This window comes from Hemicordylus capensis, chromosome 5 (genome assembly GCF_027244095.1).
Source record: "Hemicordylus capensis ecotype Gifberg chromosome 5, rHemCap1.1.pri, whole genome shotgun sequence".
Classification (NCBI taxonomy): domain Eukaryota; kingdom Metazoa; phylum Chordata; class Lepidosauria; order Squamata; family Cordylidae; genus Hemicordylus; species Hemicordylus capensis.
In genome coordinates this window covers 121,120,576-121,141,890 of record NC_069661.1, presented here as the reverse complement: position 1 = coordinate 121,141,890, position 21,315 = coordinate 121,120,576, and the positions used below count along the sequence as shown (strand labels likewise).

General features: G+C 41.1%; 1 protein-coding gene across 1 annotated transcript; it reads right to left on the bottom strand.

Moving 5' to 3' along the window:
• Positions 1-11,512: 11,512 nt before the first annotated feature.
• On the bottom strand, positions 11,513-12,714 carry HS3ST1 (heparan sulfate-glucosamine 3-sulfotransferase 1). Its single transcript, XM_053257528.1, has one exon. It carries the CDS (start codon positions 12,712-12,714, stop codon positions 11,779-11,781), a length of 936 nt encoding a protein of 311 aa, XP_053113503.1. The 3' UTR covers positions 11,513-11,778.
• Positions 12,715-21,315: the final 8,601 nt, after the last annotated feature.

The window sequence follows — 21,315 nt, the reverse complement described above, 5'->3', positions numbered from 1 at the left end:
AGGAATGTGTTATATGCTAACTAGTAGTCCTTTATGTTTTGTTGATTAGAACTTTGTCCCAGTGGGGATCCTGTAGAGTGTGTGTGTGTGTGCAGGGGTTGGAGTCAGAAAGAAAAGGGAGGGAAAGGAGGGAGAGAAAATGGAGTTGTTTCTGAATAAACTCTTAGTTAAACAAACATAAGATGACTTTGTATCTATGAGGGAAGCTGCTATAAAACATTTGGTGACAAGCTCTTGAACCACCTATGCGTGTGAGTCTGCAAAACTTGTGAAGGTTCCTGCATCTTCCTTTCATTGCATCACTGGGCCTACATTCATGAACTGCTGCATTCTACTATTGCTGCTGCTGCTTGGTTTTCCTGCTTCTTGACCTGAACAACCCCTGAAGGTGCTTTTTCTTTATCAGTCCTGAACTCTGTTGTTCACTGGATGCTCCACAGAAGCATGGCTCAAATCCCACCGCCACCTTTCTTCTTGTCCACCCCAGGAGAACCTGCTCTTTCCTGGAAGCAACAGAGGTCCTATTTCTGCAATCACCTCCTCACTATACAGACCCAATTTTACTCCAGCAAACCAGAAGGTTATATTGCTGCACTACCTGGGCCTTGAAGGCCAAAGAATATATAATTTGCCATTTCCTACCCATGTGGAAGAGGATGCCAACCATTATAATGTTCTTATTGGCTACTAGTCTGGTGGCCATAGGCCATCTCCAGCCTCCAAAGCAAGATGCCTCTGAATACCAGTTGCAGGGGAGCAACAGCAGGAGAGAGGACATGCCCTCACCTCTTACCTGTGGGCTTCCCAGAGGCATCTGGTGGGCTACTATGTGAGACAGGATGATGGACTACTTAGGCTTGGGCCTGATCCAGCAGGGCTGTTCTTATGCTCTTCAAGCCTTAGAAAATCATTTCAACCCTACTTTGAATGTGATGCTGAACATTACAAGTTCTGTTATAGATCCCAACTGCCTGATGAATCTATTGATCAATATATGCCTCAAGTGTAACATGTGCCTTATATGTAACGTGCGAGTTTGCCAACTTTACTGATTAAATGATCAGGGATCAGATGGTTAGGAAAACGAACTGCTCCAAACTGCATGAAAAACTAGTGGAGTGGAAACTTACCTTGAATAAAGTCATAGAGATAGCTAGCAGGGTGGAAAATAAGGCACATAATGGTGTCCTTCAGGGCTCCGTATTGTCGCCGATGTTGTTTAACATCTACATGAAACGGCTGGGAGAGATCATCAGCAGATTTGGTGCAGGGCTATGATTGGCTGGATGAGGGATAACAAACTGAGATTGAATCCAGATAAGACAGGGGTACTTATTGTGCGGGGTCGAAACTCAGGAAATGAGTTTGAGCTGCCTGTTCTGGATGGGGTCACACTTCCCCAGAAGGAACAGGTACACAGTCTGGTGGTGCTTCTGGATCCAAGCCTCTCCCTGGTATCCCAGGGAGGTGGTGGCCAGAGGTGCTTTTTATCAGCTTTGGCTGATAACGGCAGCTGTGTCCGTTTCTTGAGATAAACGACCTCAGGACAGTGGTACATATACTGGTAACCTCCAGACTGTAATACTGTAATGTGCTCTATGTGGGGCTGCCTTTGTATGTAGTCCGGAAATGACAGCTGGTTCAGAATGTGGCAGCCAGGTTGGTCTCTGGGTCATCTCAGAGAGGCCATATTACTCCTGTATTGAAAGAGCAACACTGGCTGCCGATAGGTTTCCAGGAAAAATACAAGGTGCTGGTTATAACTTATAAAGCCCTAAACAGCTTGGGCCCTGGGTATTTAAGAGAATGTCTTCTTCGTCATGAACCCCACCACCTATTGAGATCATTAGGAGAGGTCTGTCTGCATTTGCCACTGGCTCGTCTGGTGGCTCCTCGGGGACGGGCCATTTCCATTGCTGCCCCGATGCTTTGGAATGTTCTCCCTGCTGAAATAAGAGCCTCCCCATCTCTGACAATTTTAAAAAAAATCTTTAAAGACACATTTGTTCACCCAGGCTTTTAATTAAATACCATTTTAACAGTTTTAACTTTGTTTTAAAACATTGTTTTAAGGTTTTAAATTGTTGTAATGTTTTAACTTTTTGCTGTGATTTATTTTAACCAATGTTTTAATTTCTTTGTTGTCATTTATCTGTTTTAACTAATGTTTTTAACTTTTCTGTTTTTGTTGTAAACCACCCAGAGACATATGTTTTGGGTGGTATAAAAATATGTTTAAATAAGTAAGTAAGTAAATAAAATGTTCTTCACTGTGCCAAATCGCAATGTTTGGTGCCCCCAAACCAGATTCCTGAAATCCAGGCTGTTCAGTCTAAATCCTTCCAATCCCAGTCTTCTCATATGGCACTGCCACAGAAAGTGGCAGCACAAGAAAGAAGAAGCTACCACTGCCACTGCCAGGTGGAGATTCTGCATACAAAGCCAATTTGGCTCATTGTCACTTGCAAAAGGTGCAAGAAAAGACGACACTTAGCTAAGTTTTGCAAGTCTGCTGTCAGCTCAATTACTGAATCACTATATGAAGATGAGGCAGATGAACCACTTCCTGTGTTTTAGGTGTGACAGAGTCAGCGCTTCTCCACATCGTGAAGTAATGCTCACAAAGTGCGGATACTGGCTGATTCTGGTTCTCCATAGACTATATTTTATGTATATATTACATTTTATATCCCGCTCTTCCTCCAAGGAGCTCAGAGCGATGTACTACAAACTTACGTTTCTCTTCACAACAACCCTGTGAAGTAGGTTAGGCTGTGAGAGAAGTGACTGGCCCAGAGTCACACAGCAAGTCTCATGGCTGAATGGGGATTTGAACTTGGGTCTCTCCGGTCCTAGTCCAGCACTTTAACCACTACACCACGCTGGCTGACTATCATTTCACATCTGCTTTACAATCTGTGCAGTAAGGATCTGATGTCCTTACTATATCAGATCATCACCTACAGCCTTCGTACATCTACCCATGGGGATATGGAGGTTCCCCATTACCATAAATGGATACTTCACTGCCGTCGTAGAATACAAAGGATGTACTTCAGAAGGGATAGTGTACATGTCACAAAAAGTATTCTTAATATTGGGTTGGAAACACCAGAAAGATCCCTGGATAGTGTTAGACCCAAATAGCATGGAACCTGTATTACAGATGATGGAGCATCCATATGCTGATATGATTGCTGATTTCTTGGATTTGCCCCCCCCCCGCCCCCCCGAATTTCCTGCCACTGTCATACATGCAAACATAAAATTCAGATGAAGGTAAATACAATACCTGTACAACACAAGGTGAAGAACATACCCATAGCATTGCACCAACCACTTAAACTGGAGCTTTCAAGACTGCAGCATGCAAACATCACAGAACCTGTTGATTCTTCAAAATGGCTATCTCCCGTTGTTCTTGTATGAAAATCAAACCTTATATAACTAATGGATAGCCATGCAAAAACAAAGTACCTTAACATATTCAACCATACGTGCATGTAGCGACTGAGTTGTCCCTTCTCAATGAGCTGGTGCTGAAGACTGATCATTTGGTGATGCCAACCTCCTTAAAAGCAAAGTGATCAAAATTGCCCATGCAGGTCACCTGGGCATGAGCTTTACTAAAAGTTGAATCGGAAAAAGTTTCTGGTGGCCTAGTATGGACAAACGTATTGAAGATTTTCAGACACTGTATGGCTTGTGCCATATTTGACAAATCACAGAAGATCTTTCCCAACCCCTTGACTTCAGTATGTGAAAGAAGGTCTTCCCAAAGAACTAGTGACTGACAATGGGATACAGCTTATCCCATTTGAAATGGAGTAATACTTGCATAATCATGGGATAAAACACAAGACTCTTTCCTTGTACCATTTGCGAGGTAATGGCTTAGTGGGAAGAATGAACAGATTAGTGAAAGAAAGTTTACAGCTGGCTACTAGGCAACAATCCTGGAAAGAGGCAATCCATGAAACTCCATTTGCTTATCAAACAACTCCTCATTCTTCTACAGGAAAATCACCTTTTGAACTCTTGAGAGAATGTAAAGCTACCATCAAACTTGCCCATTGGCAACAACTGATAGGACTTTCGGTGCCATCTGACCCTGAGGATACAGAGATTTGTGATCTGGTGAAGGAAAAACAACTAAGTAAGTGTGTAAGAGTGTGTGTGTATCTGTATATATCTTGTATGTGGATCAGAATTTCAACTGGGGAACTATATTCAAGTATGTCTACCTTATAAAGTGAGAAAGAGATGTTCCCGATATTCTGGACCAAAACATATAATCAAAATCCAAGGATATTCTGTCATTCTGAATGCTGGAAAAAGATGGAGCAGTTTGAGATTTTCAAGCATGAATACTATGAGAAAAGAGGGAAGGCAGTCTGATTTCAAGAGAGAAGTTCCTTATTGTTGAACTGAAGAGGAATTTGGTCCAGCCTCAAGTTTTGATCTCACAGATGAGGCTGATGAAAGTGATGAACAATCCTCTGCACCAGAAAACAAATTATTAACAGCTCCTGTGCCAGAGAACCCAAGAATTAGGAGAAGTTTGTGTGACAGGAGATCACATAAAAGACTTAAAGATTTTGTTACCAAATTTTAATCAGTTCAGTTCTGTTTGTTATAAAGGGGAGGGATGTGTTGTATTCTGTCTTTTAGTCCTTTATGTTTTGTTGATTAGAACTCCTTTAGGGAGTGTGTGTGTATATATAAATATGGGGTGGGTGGTGGTGGAGTCAGAAAGAAAAGTGAGTAAAAGGAGAAAATGGAGTTGTATATGAATAATGCCATCATGAATATGGTTAAATAATGCCTTCATTCTCAGAGTTCCAGCACCAGAGTCAAAGCACTTTAGTTTTAATGTTCAATGGCTGCAATCAGGAGAGGGGAACTTCCCTCTCAAACAGCAGCTCTGGGTGCCATGTGTTGGAGTCAAAAGTCCTGATTTGCACTAAAGAGCCTCTGTTAGGGAACTAAGTGTGAAATTGAGATGTACACCTAGAAAACCTCATGTTTCCCTAAAGGGGCTTGTTAGATTGTATTCCCTGTATTTTATCCTATTCCAGTATTCTATATGTGTACAAGCCACATAATCTTGTTAAATCTTGCACTGTTCCCTGGGTATCACTTGAATGGAGACGTGCACTGGTTCACTGAGCTGACAATCAAAATATTTTCATAAGCCATTAAACCTCTTATTAAAACATATATCCATTGTGTTCCTGCTTACTGACTATCACATCCTCCCCCCACCTTTTTTGTTATTGCTTTGCATATTTCATATTTAAACAGCTTCCCCAGGGTGGCTGGAAACATTCTAGGATGAGTCATGGGAGGAGTGCTATGGCATTGTCCAGCCTGTCCATTGTTAGCTTTCTCTCCAAAGTGTTTAGAACAATGAGTCCAGTGTTCCCTTTAACAGGGATTCCCAGATGTTGTTGACTACAACTCCCATAACCCCCTAGCAAAAGCCATTGTAGCTGGGGCTTCTGGGAATTGTAGTCAACAACATCTGGGAATCCTTATTAGAGGGAACACTGAATGAGACATCAGCTGATAGAAGTGATTAAATATGAAAACACTGCATTGGGTGTTAGCACCACTTTAATAATTAAATCAGCAGACAGATGCCAGTGTGATAAAACATGAAATGTGTGACAATCCAACCTAAAGCCATATTCAATTATAAATATCTCCTGGAAGTTGCAAAACCGAAGTCAACAATAAAGCTGGCAGAACTTTCAAAATTGGCATTGTGTTACAGTCAGCTGAGTTGCCAACAAATCAACTAGCTCACAGATGCTCTTTGTATATACTTAGTAATCTCCAGTTCCTAGTCTGCAATGTTGAAAGTGAACTTCACTCTTTTTCCTTCTCCTGTAGGCTGCAAATAATTAGTTAATCAAATGTTATATCCCTTATTGGAGGGGGACTGAATATAGAAATCATTAGGCATTTGTGTGCCCAATGAGAAAATCCAGTTGCATTACAAAGAACTGACTTTTTAAGTGTGGGGGTAAATTAAGTTCCTATGTGACAGGAGATTAGGCAGTAAATAAGGGCTAGACAACCTGATGTCATTACACATATTAATTTCCATCCTAAATGGACTTCATCAGGACTCTTTAGGATGAAAGGTATTACTGGTCACCACGTGTAAGGTGAACTAAATATGTGAGTATGAAAAAAACCCCACACAACCTTATGTGGTGAGATTCCTTATTTATTTAATCACATTTACATCTTGCTTTCCTCCAAGGAGTTTAGGGCAGCAAACGTGTGGTCACCCCCTCTTATCTTCACATAAAACTTTCAGGGATAGCTCAGACCGAAAGTAAGTTTTATGGTGGAGCAGGGTGGTCACCCAATGAGTGGTGATTTAAACTCATGTCTCAATAGTCCAACACTTTGTCAACACCATCAAAGGTTCTTTGCATCTTACTATTATTCTTGTTTGCATTTGCAGCTGCCCTTCTTTCAAGGAGCTCACATGCTCCCTTTCCCCTTTGTATTGTCAATAACCGGTACAGTAGGTTAAGCTTTGGGAGAGGGAAAGGGATTGGCCCCAAGGTCACCCAGTGAGCTTTGAGTCCCTACACTCCAAGTGTAACAGTCTATCCACTAAACCAAACTGGTTCCCTTACTTGAGAGATTATGAAGCTGGTAACCTAGTGAAGCACTAGCACTAGTATGGAGTGCCATATCCTTTTTGTATGTCACCATTGAACGAAACCATGCCATTGTTTCATGCTTATTTATTTATCATATTTATATACTGCCTGATGTGTGTATCTCTAAGTGGTGTATGACATATTTAATAGGTAAACTGTTAAAGCAAAGACAGCACCACCCATGAAACAGTTACATGGCCTGCCCAAATTAGGATATGGGTGAGCAGACTGTAAGATTGCCCACAGTTGCTCTAGGTATAACAGCTGCTCCGCTCAGCCACTCGTTCCTCCCAAGTCGCTGCCAGAAATGGCAGTGGGCCAGGGAAAGCCTAGTTAGCCAGGGATGAGAGTTCACATGATCACCTACCAAGGTAAAATGAACTGCAGATTCATTTTGTACTTGGGAAAGCCCTGAATAGAAGAGGAGGGCTACCCTCTACTGGAGCACACTGGAGTCCTCCCTTCCTGGTGCTCCTGATGACATGAGCTGCCTGGGGTAACCCAGGCAGCTAGTGGTGTCATGAGCACAGCCCTTGAGCTTCATTTCTCTCTCATATATAGCATTTCTCTATAACTTCATTTTCAAGCTAGCATTTTCAAACTTCATGTAGAGAGCATGGTTTCTAGATAAGCATACAAATGGCTCCATCAGAATCAGTAGGGCTCCTTGGGAAACACATTTTAGTAGAACAGTTCCTCCGTCGCCTCCGATCCAGATAAAAGAGTCAATCTTCATCTTCTTAGCAACTGTAGTGCAGCAGCATCTGGGCTAAACATTTGAGGAATTATTAAGTGAGGCTCACTTGAAGCAAACCTAGATTAACGCACTAGTTCTACACAACAGCTGGTGTTTTTTCTTATATCCAGAGAAATATGCACATCTGCTGCCTTTTGGGGGGGAAGAATAAGGATTTTAGTGCTTCAAGTACCAGTGAAGTATGCCTGCTAAATCATGGATTTCTGTTCCCCTAGGTAATACAGGTCAAAAGGAAAGGGCAAGACAAAGTAACCACCCACTTATGGTAAGATAAAGTGTGCTGTTGAGTCATTTTCGACTCCTGGTGCCCACAGAACCCTGTGGTTTTCTTTCGTAGACTACAGGAGGGGTTTACCTTTGCCTCCTCCCACGCAATATGAGATGATGCCTTTAAGCATCTTCCTTATCACTGCTACCAGATATAGTATCAGCAGAGCTTAGACCTGGCAACCTTCTGCTTGTTAGTCAAGCCTTTCCCCTCTGCACCACTTAAGGTGGTTCCACCATCCACTTACCTTCATATTTTTTATTTTTTTAAAATCCCACTGTTATTTATATGTACATGTTTCACAGTAATGTGGTGTAAGAGGAAAAAATGGAAAGACCAATGAGCAAGGCATTCACAAGTGAAATGAGAAACAATACTGCCTCTGTTCTATGTGTTTCTATAATTCTATCTCCTGCACAGATTTGGTTTCCAAACACTGGTATTTATTTAAATTTTTGCCTTTCTACCCAACAAGAACCCATCTACCTTCAAGGAGGATCAACTCAGTGTGGGACATTCAGGAACAAGGAAACCAGTACTCTTGCTTTTTTGACAGACCATGGTAGTAACATTAGGCTGCATTGTCTACTTGGAAATAAGTCCCACTGATATTAAAAAAAAGATCTGCTCCCAAAAAATGGGGTTAGCTTGGGGTATTACAGATGTAATTTAAAAACCTGACTGTAGCTAGCAATCACTATCACAGGAAACACTAGGTGGTACCCAAGTGCTAACCAAGTTACATTCTGCTCACTCTTTGTGATAAGACAGCTGATCCACAAGACCAGCTGCTTCCAGACATCCAGCTGCTGTTCCCTGCTATGACTCATATGATTTATGTACCCAGAATATATTTCAAAATCTGTAGTATATCTGTGTTCACTGCATTATTAATTTTACAAATTTTTGAAACCACTATAAAGGTGATGATGGGGTGGGGGGAGAATCAAAAGCAGATGGCTTACTCTTTCTGTACCCTCAGCAAATATTCTAAAATAATGTCAAGGTTGTCTGCCTGTGCCACATGTACAGTTAAAGCAAATATGGACAAAAGCTCTCCCATAAACATAGTGACTGAAAACCTATGCAGGTATGGACGTTCTATTACACCTGCATTCTGACACTAAAATGGATGCATGCAATGGAAATGTTGAGAGAGCATTTAAAAAGCAATTCACTCAAGTAGTGTTGCAGACTAGAAATATGCAAATATGTTTACTAGCAAAATGACTGTTTTGACAAATAGGGCAGAGAGAGGGCCCTTCTATTGCAAAGGCTCATTCCAGTCTTGAAATTCTGTATTCCCCTTCAGCAGAAAGCACCGTTGCCCTGACTTGGACAGTATCCCCAAGTGCAACACTTTGATAGGATTGTAAGGCAGTTGATTGTTTGTAATGGAGAAAATAAAAGGTCAATGGTGAAAAGCAAGCGTTGCCCGTTCCAAACACCATTGTTGTTTACTGGCTATCTACCTTGTGCCACGAAACTCAATGGGAGCCAGTGACAACAAATCCTGCTTCTGTCTGCATTGGTTCCAGATTTTCATCTATACAGTTTTGCTTGTTCAATTTCTTAATCATGCTAAGAGCATAACAGAGACACAGAGCATTATGAACTGGCTCAGTTGCTTTTCTTTGTGTAGATTCAGGACATACTCTGTCCTGAATCTTCCACTGCTAATGGGGCAATGTGTAGATTTAGTGTAGTTTAAACAGTACAACCAATAGTACAACAGTACTAAAATCCTGGATTTAGAGGATTTTATAACAGAACAATATAATTGATGGAAGACAACCAAAATATTTCAAAAATTCACCAACTTAAGGAATCATGCTTTAAGTTCATTTGGGCATACGCACAGGAGAATGAAGTATTCAGGCTAATTGCATTTATGGAGCCAACAACTATAGTTTATGTTTCAATGGTCTTTAAAAATAACACCACAAAAGCAGCTGATGAAAAAAATATCTATCCCAATGTGTTTCAGTCATATCTTTTTCAAGGAATATTTTCACTTGACTGCCTAGGAGACATGTATTCTTCCCAAATACCTCTCTCTTAGGCAGTCAAGTTAAAATAGATATGATTGAAACACATTGGAATAGATATTTTTTTCATCAGCTGCTCTTGTGGTGTTGTTGAAGCCATCTCAGCTAACATTGATCCTATATTTCATTTAACTTTGGTTGTTAAAAGTATCCTGTCAAAGATTTCAGGGGCAAAGATTCCATTTGATTATGAAGGAACATCTGGGCTTGACATGACATAAAAGCCACCATTCTTAGATACAGAAATAGATGCAATTACTAACTGGATCTTTATCCCACCCTTCTTCCTGGGAGATCAAGGCAGTATACATGGTTATACTCCTCTCCCCTCCCCTCCCCTCCCACACAGCCACTCATTTTATCCTCATAATAGCACTGTGAAGGAGGTCAGGTAGAAAGATGGTGAGTAGCCCAACTCACTTCATGGCCGAGTGGCAATTTTAACCTGGGTCTCCTTTGTCTAGGTCCAGCACTGTGACCACTATACCATACTAGTTTTCTGACCGGGGCCTCCTGGGAATAAGGGTCGAAGCCCCCACAGTCTCAATCTGATTGCTTTTTCTTTAGTCAATAGTATAACCCACGAGAACAAACAGTTCTTTAAACATCACATGTAGTTTGGACCTCAGTTGCTACAGGAAGAACAAGTTTCTCTCTGATCCTTCCTCTAGCTGGGGTATGTGTTAACTGAGCCAGAAAGAAGGCCTAGCTCCCATCTGCCAACTGCTGTAGCAGAAGTAACAATGCATTGTGCCTCCCCAAACAGTGCTAAATGTCTAACCTTGTGGCCAAAGAAAATGACTCTTTCCCCAGTTTTAAAAGATTGTGTCTTCGTATGGCCCCTTGGCATGTGGTTCCAAGAGGCACCTTTTCCACAGAAAGGCCAAGTCCCTTACCTTTAGCAACAGCAAGCTCAGTCAGTTACTCTTCCTTCTTTAATGTGCTTAGGATGAATGTACTTGGGATAAATCTAGCTATTTGCTTCTTGACCTGGGAAAGCTCACTATGAAAAACCCCTTTATAAGACTTAACATTGCTGTCAATAGGCCTGCATCCGAGTGTGCCAATAAGACACACTACAGTAAATATTTTATAAGACAGAGTAGGTAATACTTTTTGGTTGGTCCAAATAAAAGCAGCAGAGCATCAAACAACAAGCTTTCAAATCCTTCAGAACCTCATCCGGCTTAATGGTAAGCTAATGTATGTTGGAGGCTGAATGAGGGCTTGTTGGAGCTTATTCAAGTTTTAAGTTTGTAAAATTAAGGATGAAATTTAGAGGGCTTCATGCAATCTTGTATTAGTTTCTAAACAGTGTGAAATAGTTTCAATAGACACAGTGGGATATTTGGATAAAAAGCATCCTTCCAGGTTTTATATTTAAGTATGAGGGTACTACCATGTTTCACTTCCTTTGTCTCTACAACACTTCCCTTTGCCTGCCTTTTTGTTTACCATCTAACCCAGTGAGGAACTCTGTAGACTTGAAAACTTGCTGTTTGATGCTTTGTTGTTTTTTGGATTGAACTAATAAGAGCCTTACCTGTTTTTCCATTTTTGATTTTTCAGTCATTTATGATTAAATAAATAAATCTAAAAATATACCTTGATTAGGGGTTGGCAGAATAAAAATATCAAAGTAAAGATCAGCTAGAGTCAGCAAAACCTTGAAGTCTACGGAAAGGGGGAGCAGATGCATTTTAAACATGTGTGTTCTTTTACATATACTCATAATTTAAAAGACACAATCTCATGAGACGTTCTTCCATGAAATATTTTTGTTTCTTCATATTAGACATACTACACAGTGTTAACCATGAAAAACATTACAAAATGTTTTTTTTAATTTAACAAGTAGAAAAATATTACTAACTTATATGGCAGTTATGAATCTAATACTGTACAGAAGTAATTTATGGATTTTACAAATAAATATTATAGCTTAAATGCCCTCTTTTTCTAAATGCACACTGGAGTACCATGGGCTCCTCAGAATCTTCTATCCCCAACTTACCACCATTTTTAGTGCCAGTCAAATGTTCTGCCAACAAGTTCAAAGAACTTGCGATTTGGTTCATGAAAATATCCATGCAGTTTTTCAAGTAAAATTGGATCTACTTTGGGGTGTGCTCTTCCTTTTGACTCATGTAAACACCGATCCCTACCACTGTCCCTTAGGCAGTAAAAGCCTTTTGTTTTATTGAAGTAAAAGTTTGAAGCATTTATCTGAGGAGATAGCTTTAAAAACCTTTCTACCTTCACTATTTCAGGAAAAGGATCTTTGATCAGCTTGTCTCCATCTACAATATGAATGTGATCCAAAGGAAAATACTTCAGCCAGTTTTGCATGTGAATATAATACAAACTTCTGTTTATTGCCTTGTAGTTCACATTGAGTTCACCATCTTTAACCAGGAACTCTTCAATGGAGGGATATGGCTTATGTTTTTGCATGTGATTATAGAACACTTGAGTATAGTCTGATAACACCCTCTCTGTCGGGTCTCTTAAAATAAGGAGTAATTTGATAAGCTTGTTCATGCTATACACTCTCTCAGGCACTTTAGGTGAGGTGAAATATGCTGGGGTTTTCTCCACGGTTATCTGGTAGGGATAAGAGAATGGCATTTGGTTAATATACCATTGCAATCCATTTCCATAATGCTCTTCCCAGTCAAAGAAGTGGACTTCACTTTCTGCTGCCGCTATATCTGGATGGAGACTTAGCATCTCTAGCAGGGCCCTTGTTCCACCTTTCCGTACTCCAATGATGACAGTTTGTGGAAGCTGCTGAAATGTTCCATTGAGATGAATGTTTTCTTTGAAGTCACTTTTCTGAAAAGGTTCTTTCTGAGCAGGCTGAACAGTAGCCTCAGCCTTAGAGTTGATGGCTGGTCTAGAAGGCACTGCCTGAGGTTGAACAATAAGCAATGCTGCTCCCAACAGAAAAACTGCCATGGCAGAGGCCCAGAGTTTTCGGTCACACTACCAGCCAACAGGACAGGAAGAGACCACCACGAGGAAGAGTCATTGAAGCGAAGGTTCTCTGTCTCTCTCTCTCTTTAGCAAATATGTATTTCTTATTCAGAATATTCACTAGGGACATACAAGAAAAAGTGGGTTAGAAATATAACTTCTAATCATGCACCTGTGCTCAGAATCTTCTTGATTTCACCAACATGAGAGCTAAGATGCTTGGTCTAACTTTCTTGGAATTATTAATATTCAATAAACAGCCCCTTTTCCCTGGGAGAGAGTGTGTGTGTGTGGGGGGGGGTATATTTGTAGATTTTCTTGCCCCTTATTTTGGTTTCTGTTACAGGCATTTAATGTGGCTTTCAGACATTGAAAAGGATAAACTCCTACATGCTTTGATATTCAATAATTACATTCCAACTTAGCACCCTTTACAATCCCTTGGTGGACTCTGCTGCACAAAACCTGGCAACAGTGTAGGTGATACTGCCTTCTTGTCCACTAAAAGAAAGGAAACACTTTTTTCTGAATGTCCTGGTAGATGTATTAAAATGGTGTAATAAGGCTGCTACATACAGGTGAAACTCAGAAAATTAGAATATCGTGCAAAAGTCCATTAATTTCAGTAATGCAAATTAAAAGGTGAAACTGATATATGAGACAGATGCATTACATGCAAAGCGAGATAAGTCAAGCCTTAATTTGTTATAATAGTGATGATCATGGCGTACAGCTCATGAAAACCCCAAATCCACAATCTCAGAAAATTAGAATATTACATGGAACCAAGAAGACAAGGATTGAAGAAAAGAACAATATCGGACCTCTGAAAAGCATACAGTATACTGTGCTTGATTGGCCAGCAAACTCGCCTGACCTGACCCCATAGAGAATCTATGGGGCATTGCCAAGAGAAGGATGAGAGACATGGGACCAAACAATGCAGAATTGCTGAAGGCCGCTAATGAAGCATCCTGGTCTTCCATAATACCTCATCAGTGCCACAGGCTGATAGCATCCATGCCACGCTGCATTGAGGCAGTAATTGCTGCAAAAGGGGCCCAAACCAAGGACTGAATACATATGCATGCTTATACTTTTCAGAGGTCCGATATTGTTCTATTCTTCAATCCTTGTCTTCTTGGTTCCATGTAATATTCTAATTTTCTGAGATTGTGGATTTGGGGTTTTCATGAGCTGTATGCCATGATCATCACAATTATAACAAATTAAGGCTTGACTTATCTCGCTTTGCATGTAATGCATCTGTCTCATATATCAGTTTCACCTTTTAATTTGCATTACTGAAATTAATGGACTTTTGCACGATATTCTAATTTTCCGAGTTTCACCTGTAAGTCCCGATGAAAGGAATAATACAGTATCACATGTCCAGTGGTTTTAATCTCACCTGACTCATGGACAAATCCATTTTTATAAGGAATATTATAAATCCTACCTTGCAATAATACACAAGTGAAAACATTAAATCATGCTCTAGAAAAAGATCTTCAATATTTGGCAATAACGAAGGTGGTGAAATAATTAGGTGATTCACTTCTAGGTCTCTCCATCTGAGCCTTAATATTGTTCAGAAGTAAATTTAAATTGTTCTGAAATTCAACAGCTAAAATACACTGTTTAATCACCTATCTGGTCTGATCGTATCCCAATGACAACTCTGCAGAAAAACAATTCTGCAGAAAGAGGGTGTACCATGTGACAAAAGGCCACCACCTCTCCATGCAATACATTTTAAAGTAGCTACCTCTTTGTTAGCATCATCTGTTATCTTTATTTTCAATGTGAAGGGCATTTGCGGGAGCAGCCGGTGTTGGGCCGGCCTCCAGGAACAGGCGGGTGGGCGAGAGGAGTTGATGGACCCACCAGCCAGAAAGTGGTGGATGGGGGGGGGGGGGCTGCAGAAAAAGTGGGCTGCTCCTGCTAGCCAGAAACCATGTGCGGCGGGGTGGGGGGAGTGGGCCGGTGGAAGTGCAGATGGTCTGTGCCAGGCCCAGCTAGGTTTTTTTTTTTTAAGGCTAAAAAGCGGGAGAAATTGAGTCCCAAATGGGACAAGCATTTCCCCACAGGTAATCAAGACATCCCACATAGTGCAGGATAGTTGGCAACCCTAGCTGGGCTGCCTACCCCTGAGTTAGTCCTAGATTCCATATTTGAGGGTATTAAAAAATCCTGTATGACCGCTTTTTGGCAGAAGAAATCTCTTGTGTATACATGAAAAAAGTGAGACAAAGTCTAAGAAAATGCTCATCATTCTGATAAGCTGGGAGTGGGGAGATTATGCCCATATATTGCAGGAGTGCCATGCATTTTAATGCAGGTATCCATATAGGCCCACATTGTACTTCCATATGAGATCCTTCCTAATAGAGGCTGGACAACCCATCAAAACGAGTTTGGTACAGGATTTGCTGTCAACACAAAGATATCTCCAAGTACAGTACCCTCCTATCCTCCCACAGGAATGAATAGCAGCCACCCATGTGTAGAAAAAGTAGATAGTATACAGGTGGACCTTGGTATTCATGGGGGTTCCATTCTCCACAATTACCATGGATAGTGAAATGACAAATACAGGGTCAGTGATCACAGGGTTAGGTTCCTGGAGGCCCAAAAACTTTGCAAAAAATGGCAAAAGTGCCCTACCATGCTCCATGGGTCTCCAGCAATGCCTCCTGAACATCCAAATTTTGCCATTATTCTGTGATTTTTTTCACCCCCCGAAAATGGAGTTTTAAAATCGAATGAGCCACAAAATGGCTCCTGTGCTCAAAATGGCAGCTGAAAATGACCTCTGAGGTCATTTCCAGGCACTCCAAACCAATGTTCCCTCTAATTTTTTTCATCTGTGTGTGGAATTAGTTTTGTTCTGGGCGGCAGTATCAAGGCAGTGTGTATGCACGAGTGGGACCTTCCTGCTTGAATGAACCTGAGCAGGATCTAAAATCAATGGAGTGGACATTTAAAAATGTGTGTGCGTGCACACACACGCCTTGGAGAACACTGCCCCCAACCCGTTATGTGGATTTAACCCTTTTTCTACCTTTCCTCCAGTGTATGCAGAGGTCACGTCTCAGTTTTACCCTGACCGCAGATGAAACTGCAGATGCTGGATTGGTAGGTAATGAGGTATCCCTGTAAATGCTTCGTGATCCTGAGTTCTCTTGCCAAGGTGTGGTGGGGAGCAGATTTTGCTCTGCCCCCATCAATCTTCTGTGTGGCAGAAAGCATTACTTTGTGCCACACTGAGAACCAAGCATGATTCTATTTACACAATCCCATTCCCAGTTGTTTCTTGGTCATACGCTAATGTGATAGAACTGGTTTTTAATACTTAAGATGAAGTACTTGAATTTATTCCAATTTCTTTCTATCAAAACCAATAGAACAGAATCAACATATATACTAATTTGAACTGGGCTGTAAATCATGATGATGTTGATCATGTTTATTTAAAATATTTAAATCCCGCCCCTCCAGTGCACTACTGCTCGGGGCAGCTCACAACAATAAGATAGATACAAGATGTTCACTTGAGCTTCATCAGATGCCTGCTCAATTAATGTTGCTTATCAGTTTCAGAAACGGAAACAGAGCCAGGGTATCTTTACTTATTATTGCACAATTATGTCCTCCCACCACCCCACCGCCTGCCCATTTTTAAAGAATAAGAAGGGTGGGCTGGTTTCAGCTTCCATGGTGTGTGTGTGTGTGTGTGTGTGTGTGTGTGTGTTTTACTAGAACCCCCATGATCCAACACTGTGCTTTAAAGTTAAAGTGCAATAATGCAGGACTGCCATCCAGACTGTTAGCAATCTGTGTCAATTGAACAGACCAAACCCGAGCCAGTGGCAAAGCATGCAGAAGTAGCTGGGCCTTGGAAAACACTGTTATTCTTAAGGAAGCATGCATATTCACAGGGACTGACATCCAAAATCATGAGTAGTCCCACTGAAAATTAATTGGGCAAATTAAGCCCTCTGCAGACCATGTAAAAACTGAGGATGCTGTATGTGAGTACGGCAACTCTCGCAGAAATAATCTGAGCACGAGTACAGAGTTTCACAACAACATTTGCCTGTACAATGGATTGCACGGGAGTAGGGTTTCTCACTCTCAGCGACACTGCACTTGGGTTCAGCATCCTCTACTTTTATGACTGAAGAGAGCTTTAGTCATGACTAACCTGTCCTATTAATTTCAGTAGAATTACTCATAAGGAACAGTCTTGATGTCATCCAATTTCTTAACAAAACTCAAAACATATGCCAGGTTAATTTTATATGCTGTATAAATATCTTAAAAGTACCCCCCCCACACACACACACACACACCAGCCCATAAAGAGTAAAAATAGCTTAACTGAAATGTTTATTTAGCGGGGGAAGCACCCTAAATGCAATTTGTGATTTGATGTGCTTTATGTGTTTTTATTGGATGCTTTAAGGTTGTGTTTTGAGCTGCCCAGAGAACATTTTATGGGGCGGCTAACAAAGTTTATTTATTATTATGATATATTCAAATTCAAAAAACTTAACTATTTTTATTGAAATGGTTATCACAAATATTTTAAAAAATATTTCAGTAATGTACATTTTCCTTACATTGTTTGAACTCTTAGGAAAACAGACACTGAAAAAGGTTAACATTGGTGTTAACAGCTGGTCCATTTCCACGGTCAGTGAAAAGTGCTGGCTATTACTCTTAAAAGCCCTAAATGGCTTGGAATCAGTCTCCTTCCATAAGACCCAGATGAATCCACTTAACTCAGCTGCAGAAGGCCTTTTGAGGTCCCACCTCCACCTATGTTGCTGTTGTGGGTATAAATGCAAAGGCTTTCTATGTCACTGTGCCCAGGCTGTGGAACATTCTGCTTTTCCCTTCCCTGCTGCCATTCCAATGCCAGCTGAAAATAGTTTTGTTCTAGCAGGCTGTGACCTGACCAGTCTTTGAATTTATTATTTCTAGCTCTTTCATTGTCTTCTAATTATTGTGTGTGTGTTTTTATTTGATGTTAACTGCCTTGAACCTTTGTTGGATTTAGGCACAAGCTAAGTAAGCTACAGCTTAGAGGGCCTCACATTATGAGGGCCCCCCCACACACTTTCAAGTTTTACACAATTTATTTCAATTTAAAGGTATTTCTAATGCAAATACTGTAGACTTAATGCCATGGGCGTAGCAAGGTTCCTGGTGGCTGGGGGACAAAGCTTAACCAGGGGGCCTCTCTACATCATGCACGCAATGCGCACATGTGCCCCAGAGCCCCAAGTCACACACCCTGATCTGATGTCAGACCCAAGGGGGCAGGGCAACCCCTCCCCCAAACCTTCTCCTCCCCAACTCTTGAAATCACTGTTTGGTGAGTCTTTCGGGGTGGGGGTTGGCTGTAGCAGTGCCAGCTCAATGGTGCAGATAGGCTCTGTGTGAGGGGCCACCAGGGACACTGTCCTCTGTATGGGGGCAGTGGTAGATTGGGTCTGGGCAGCCCCTCCTCCGGCAGCTCCTGTATGGCGGACAGGCCAGAGGGCAGAGCAGTGGCAAGGGGCTGGGAGAAGGAAGCATGGGGGAAAGCTGGGGGGAGTGTGGGGGAAAGTGCTGTGCACCCTAGCAATACCCAGCAGCAGCCTTGTGGGCCCCTTGTGAGCCACTTAACGCTCTGGGCCAAGGGACATTTGTCCCCCCTTGTCTGCAACACCCTTGCTTAATGCAAAGCAACTGTTTTTGTTAGATGGTTTTTTGTAGCATATTTCAAAAGTTAAAAAAATTAAAGCTTTATTGTTTCTACTTTCATTGTCATTTTTGTTAGAATAGCATTTACCTTTTTGTAATGCTATGGGTTCTTTTTAAGTTTCAAGTAGTTTAGGGCCTCAGCATGTCATAATCCAGCCTTACCTTAAACATTTCAACCCGAGATGGAAAGGTGGGATACAAATTTTAAAATGGTTATATATTTGGTAGAAAAATAAAATACTGGAAAGTGTTCCAGAAGTTGAGCCACATATCACTGCAAGAACTGGAAAAGTTTAGCCCTGTCCTATTAAGACCATTGATGATTGTTGCTTAAAGCTAGATTTTTTTAAAGTGCTCATGTGCCTGCTCTAAGTGAACAGATTACATAGAGACTGCAACACTTCCTGAATTTATCTGCAGAAGCTATCCTAGATTTCTATTATACTATAATCATGGATACAGCTCTTTAAAAACTGCATGAATGATTGCACAGGAATTAATATTTCACATGGAGGCAGTCACATGATCAATTTTAAAGAGTTGCTTGTCTTGAGGTTAGCAATATAAATGCTTAATCTGATATTAGAAATGTAAAGTAAAAATGTTTAAAAGATTATTTCAGGGGGTGAGGGGGAGAGTGATGTGGCAACTATTTTCAGGGAAGCTTTTTCTCAGCTACAACATTAATGAACACTACATTGGCCTTCTTGAGACGTTCTAAAAAGGGGTGTGTGGGGGTGTGCTGTAAGGGTGTGCACAAAACCAGGTTGCTCGATTTGGTTTGAGTCTGCACCAGACTCGAACCGGACATGTCCGGTTTTGGCACCCACCAAACACCCATTCGCTTTTTGGTGGTGGGGGGGGTGCTTTAAGACTGCCCACAGTGACTCACCAGATCCATAAGTCCATAACCAGGAGATAAAGGCATGCCCTATCTACTGTCATTGCTCCCCTTCATCCTGCCTCTGAACCTGGAGGTAGCCAATAGGCATCATGATTAGTAGCCATTGATTGACTTGTCCTCCTTGACAAGTTTATCAATGGTCTTTCATAGTTACTTCATTTCACCTGTTTATGCTGATCTCCTTCCAAACTTAGAAGGCAATAAGGTATATCCTGACTGAGAAAAGTCTCAAGCCAGCATTATACAGAGAAACTGTTGCTGCCAAAAATGTTCTCCATTGGTCCTACACAAATAAAGCCTAATGGCACAGCAGGGAAGTAACTTGCCTAGCAAGCAAGAGGCTGCTGGTTCGAATCCCCACTGGTATGTTTCCCAGACTATGGGAAACACCTATATCAGGCAGCACAGATACAGGAAGATGCTGGAAGGATCATACTGCATGCATCATACATGCATCATACTGCATGCAAGATGGCAATGGTAAACCCCTCCTGTATTCTACCAAAGAGAACCACATGGTTCTGTGGTCACCAGGAGTCAACACCGACTTGAAAGCACAACTTTACCATAAATGTTAATTGCTTTTAACTCTTAGGTCTTCCTAGCTTTTACATACATTAGCCCTTCTATTGCATAACCTGCAGCTGAAAACTGCTTTATCAAGAGCCATTTCTGAAAATCAATTGGTCACTTTCCAGAACAAGGAGGCAGAACATCAGCTGTAAAACAAACCTTGGTGAAGTTGTTCTGGTGCTAACAAAGGCTTTCTGATCCTCAACAGGACCGGTTTGGTGCAACTTCAATATGGCTTCACTAGATTAACACCACAGTTGCCAAATTAGTTCGTTAAACTGAAAATAGCCTCTGTTTAGTTCAAGTAAACTCTGACATATTAATGTTATCTGAAAAACAATCACCACAGTGAATATGTCAGTTGTTTGTGCAACTACCAGGATGTAAGAAACAAAATACAAAGCAACCTACAAGAGACAAGTGGTTTTGATTATTTCCTATAAAGCTACAAATGCCTGTAAATTATGATGTACTGTTCAGAAATATGGATTCTTGCAAATTATGGCATACCCATGAGAACAGAATGAATATCTAGCCAGCTTTTGTTTGGTATGACATGTTCTATTCAAAAATGCATGATTTCTAAATTTAAAACATTCAAGAGAACACTTACAGATTGGACTATTTGTAGCTTTAAAAATCTGCCAGCAGAGAACCAGAACTTGCAATACAACCACACAACATAAAAAGTACTTTCAGAGAGACCTCTTAAAGAGAAAAGTATGTAAACAAACAATTTTAATTATTTTTTATCTGACTATTTTGTCACTAACATTTTCTGCTGCCCATGGGAAGAGACGCTCCTTTTTGCAGTGTAATTACACTACTGACTTGAGATTATACATACCAAGAGACTTGCTGGATCAGACTAAAGCCCATCAAGTTTGGCATTCTGCTTCCAATAAATGCCAATCAGATACTTCTAGAAAGCAACATATTTGGAAGTAATTTCCACTGAAATAAACAGAACTTACTTTTAGGTAAGTTCTGTAACTTACTTAAGAACTTACCTTTACTTAAGCCACCTAATAGTGCAGCGGGGAAATGACCTGACTAGCAAGCAAGAGGTTGCTGGTTCGAATCCCTGCTGGTATGTTTCCCAGACTATGGGAAACACCTATATTGGGCAGCAGCGATATAGGAAGGTGCTGAAAGGCATCATCTCATACTGCGCAGGAGATGGCAATGGTAAACCCCTCCTGTATTCTACCAAAGAAAACCATATGGCTCTGTGGTTGCCAGGAGTCGACAACGGCGGAACTGTATTAATGGATGGGAAGTGGTGTTTAACTTTTGCAGTACCTGCCTATTGATTCCATCAATGTTCCTAGATAATTTTTAGCCACTGTTCC

What these genes read in the sequence shown, in the direction of transcription:
- HS3ST1 (XM_053257528.1), bottom strand. Translation starts at nt 12,714, where the DNA reads ATGGCAGTTTTTCTGTTGGGAGCAGCATTGCTTATTGTTCAACCTCAG.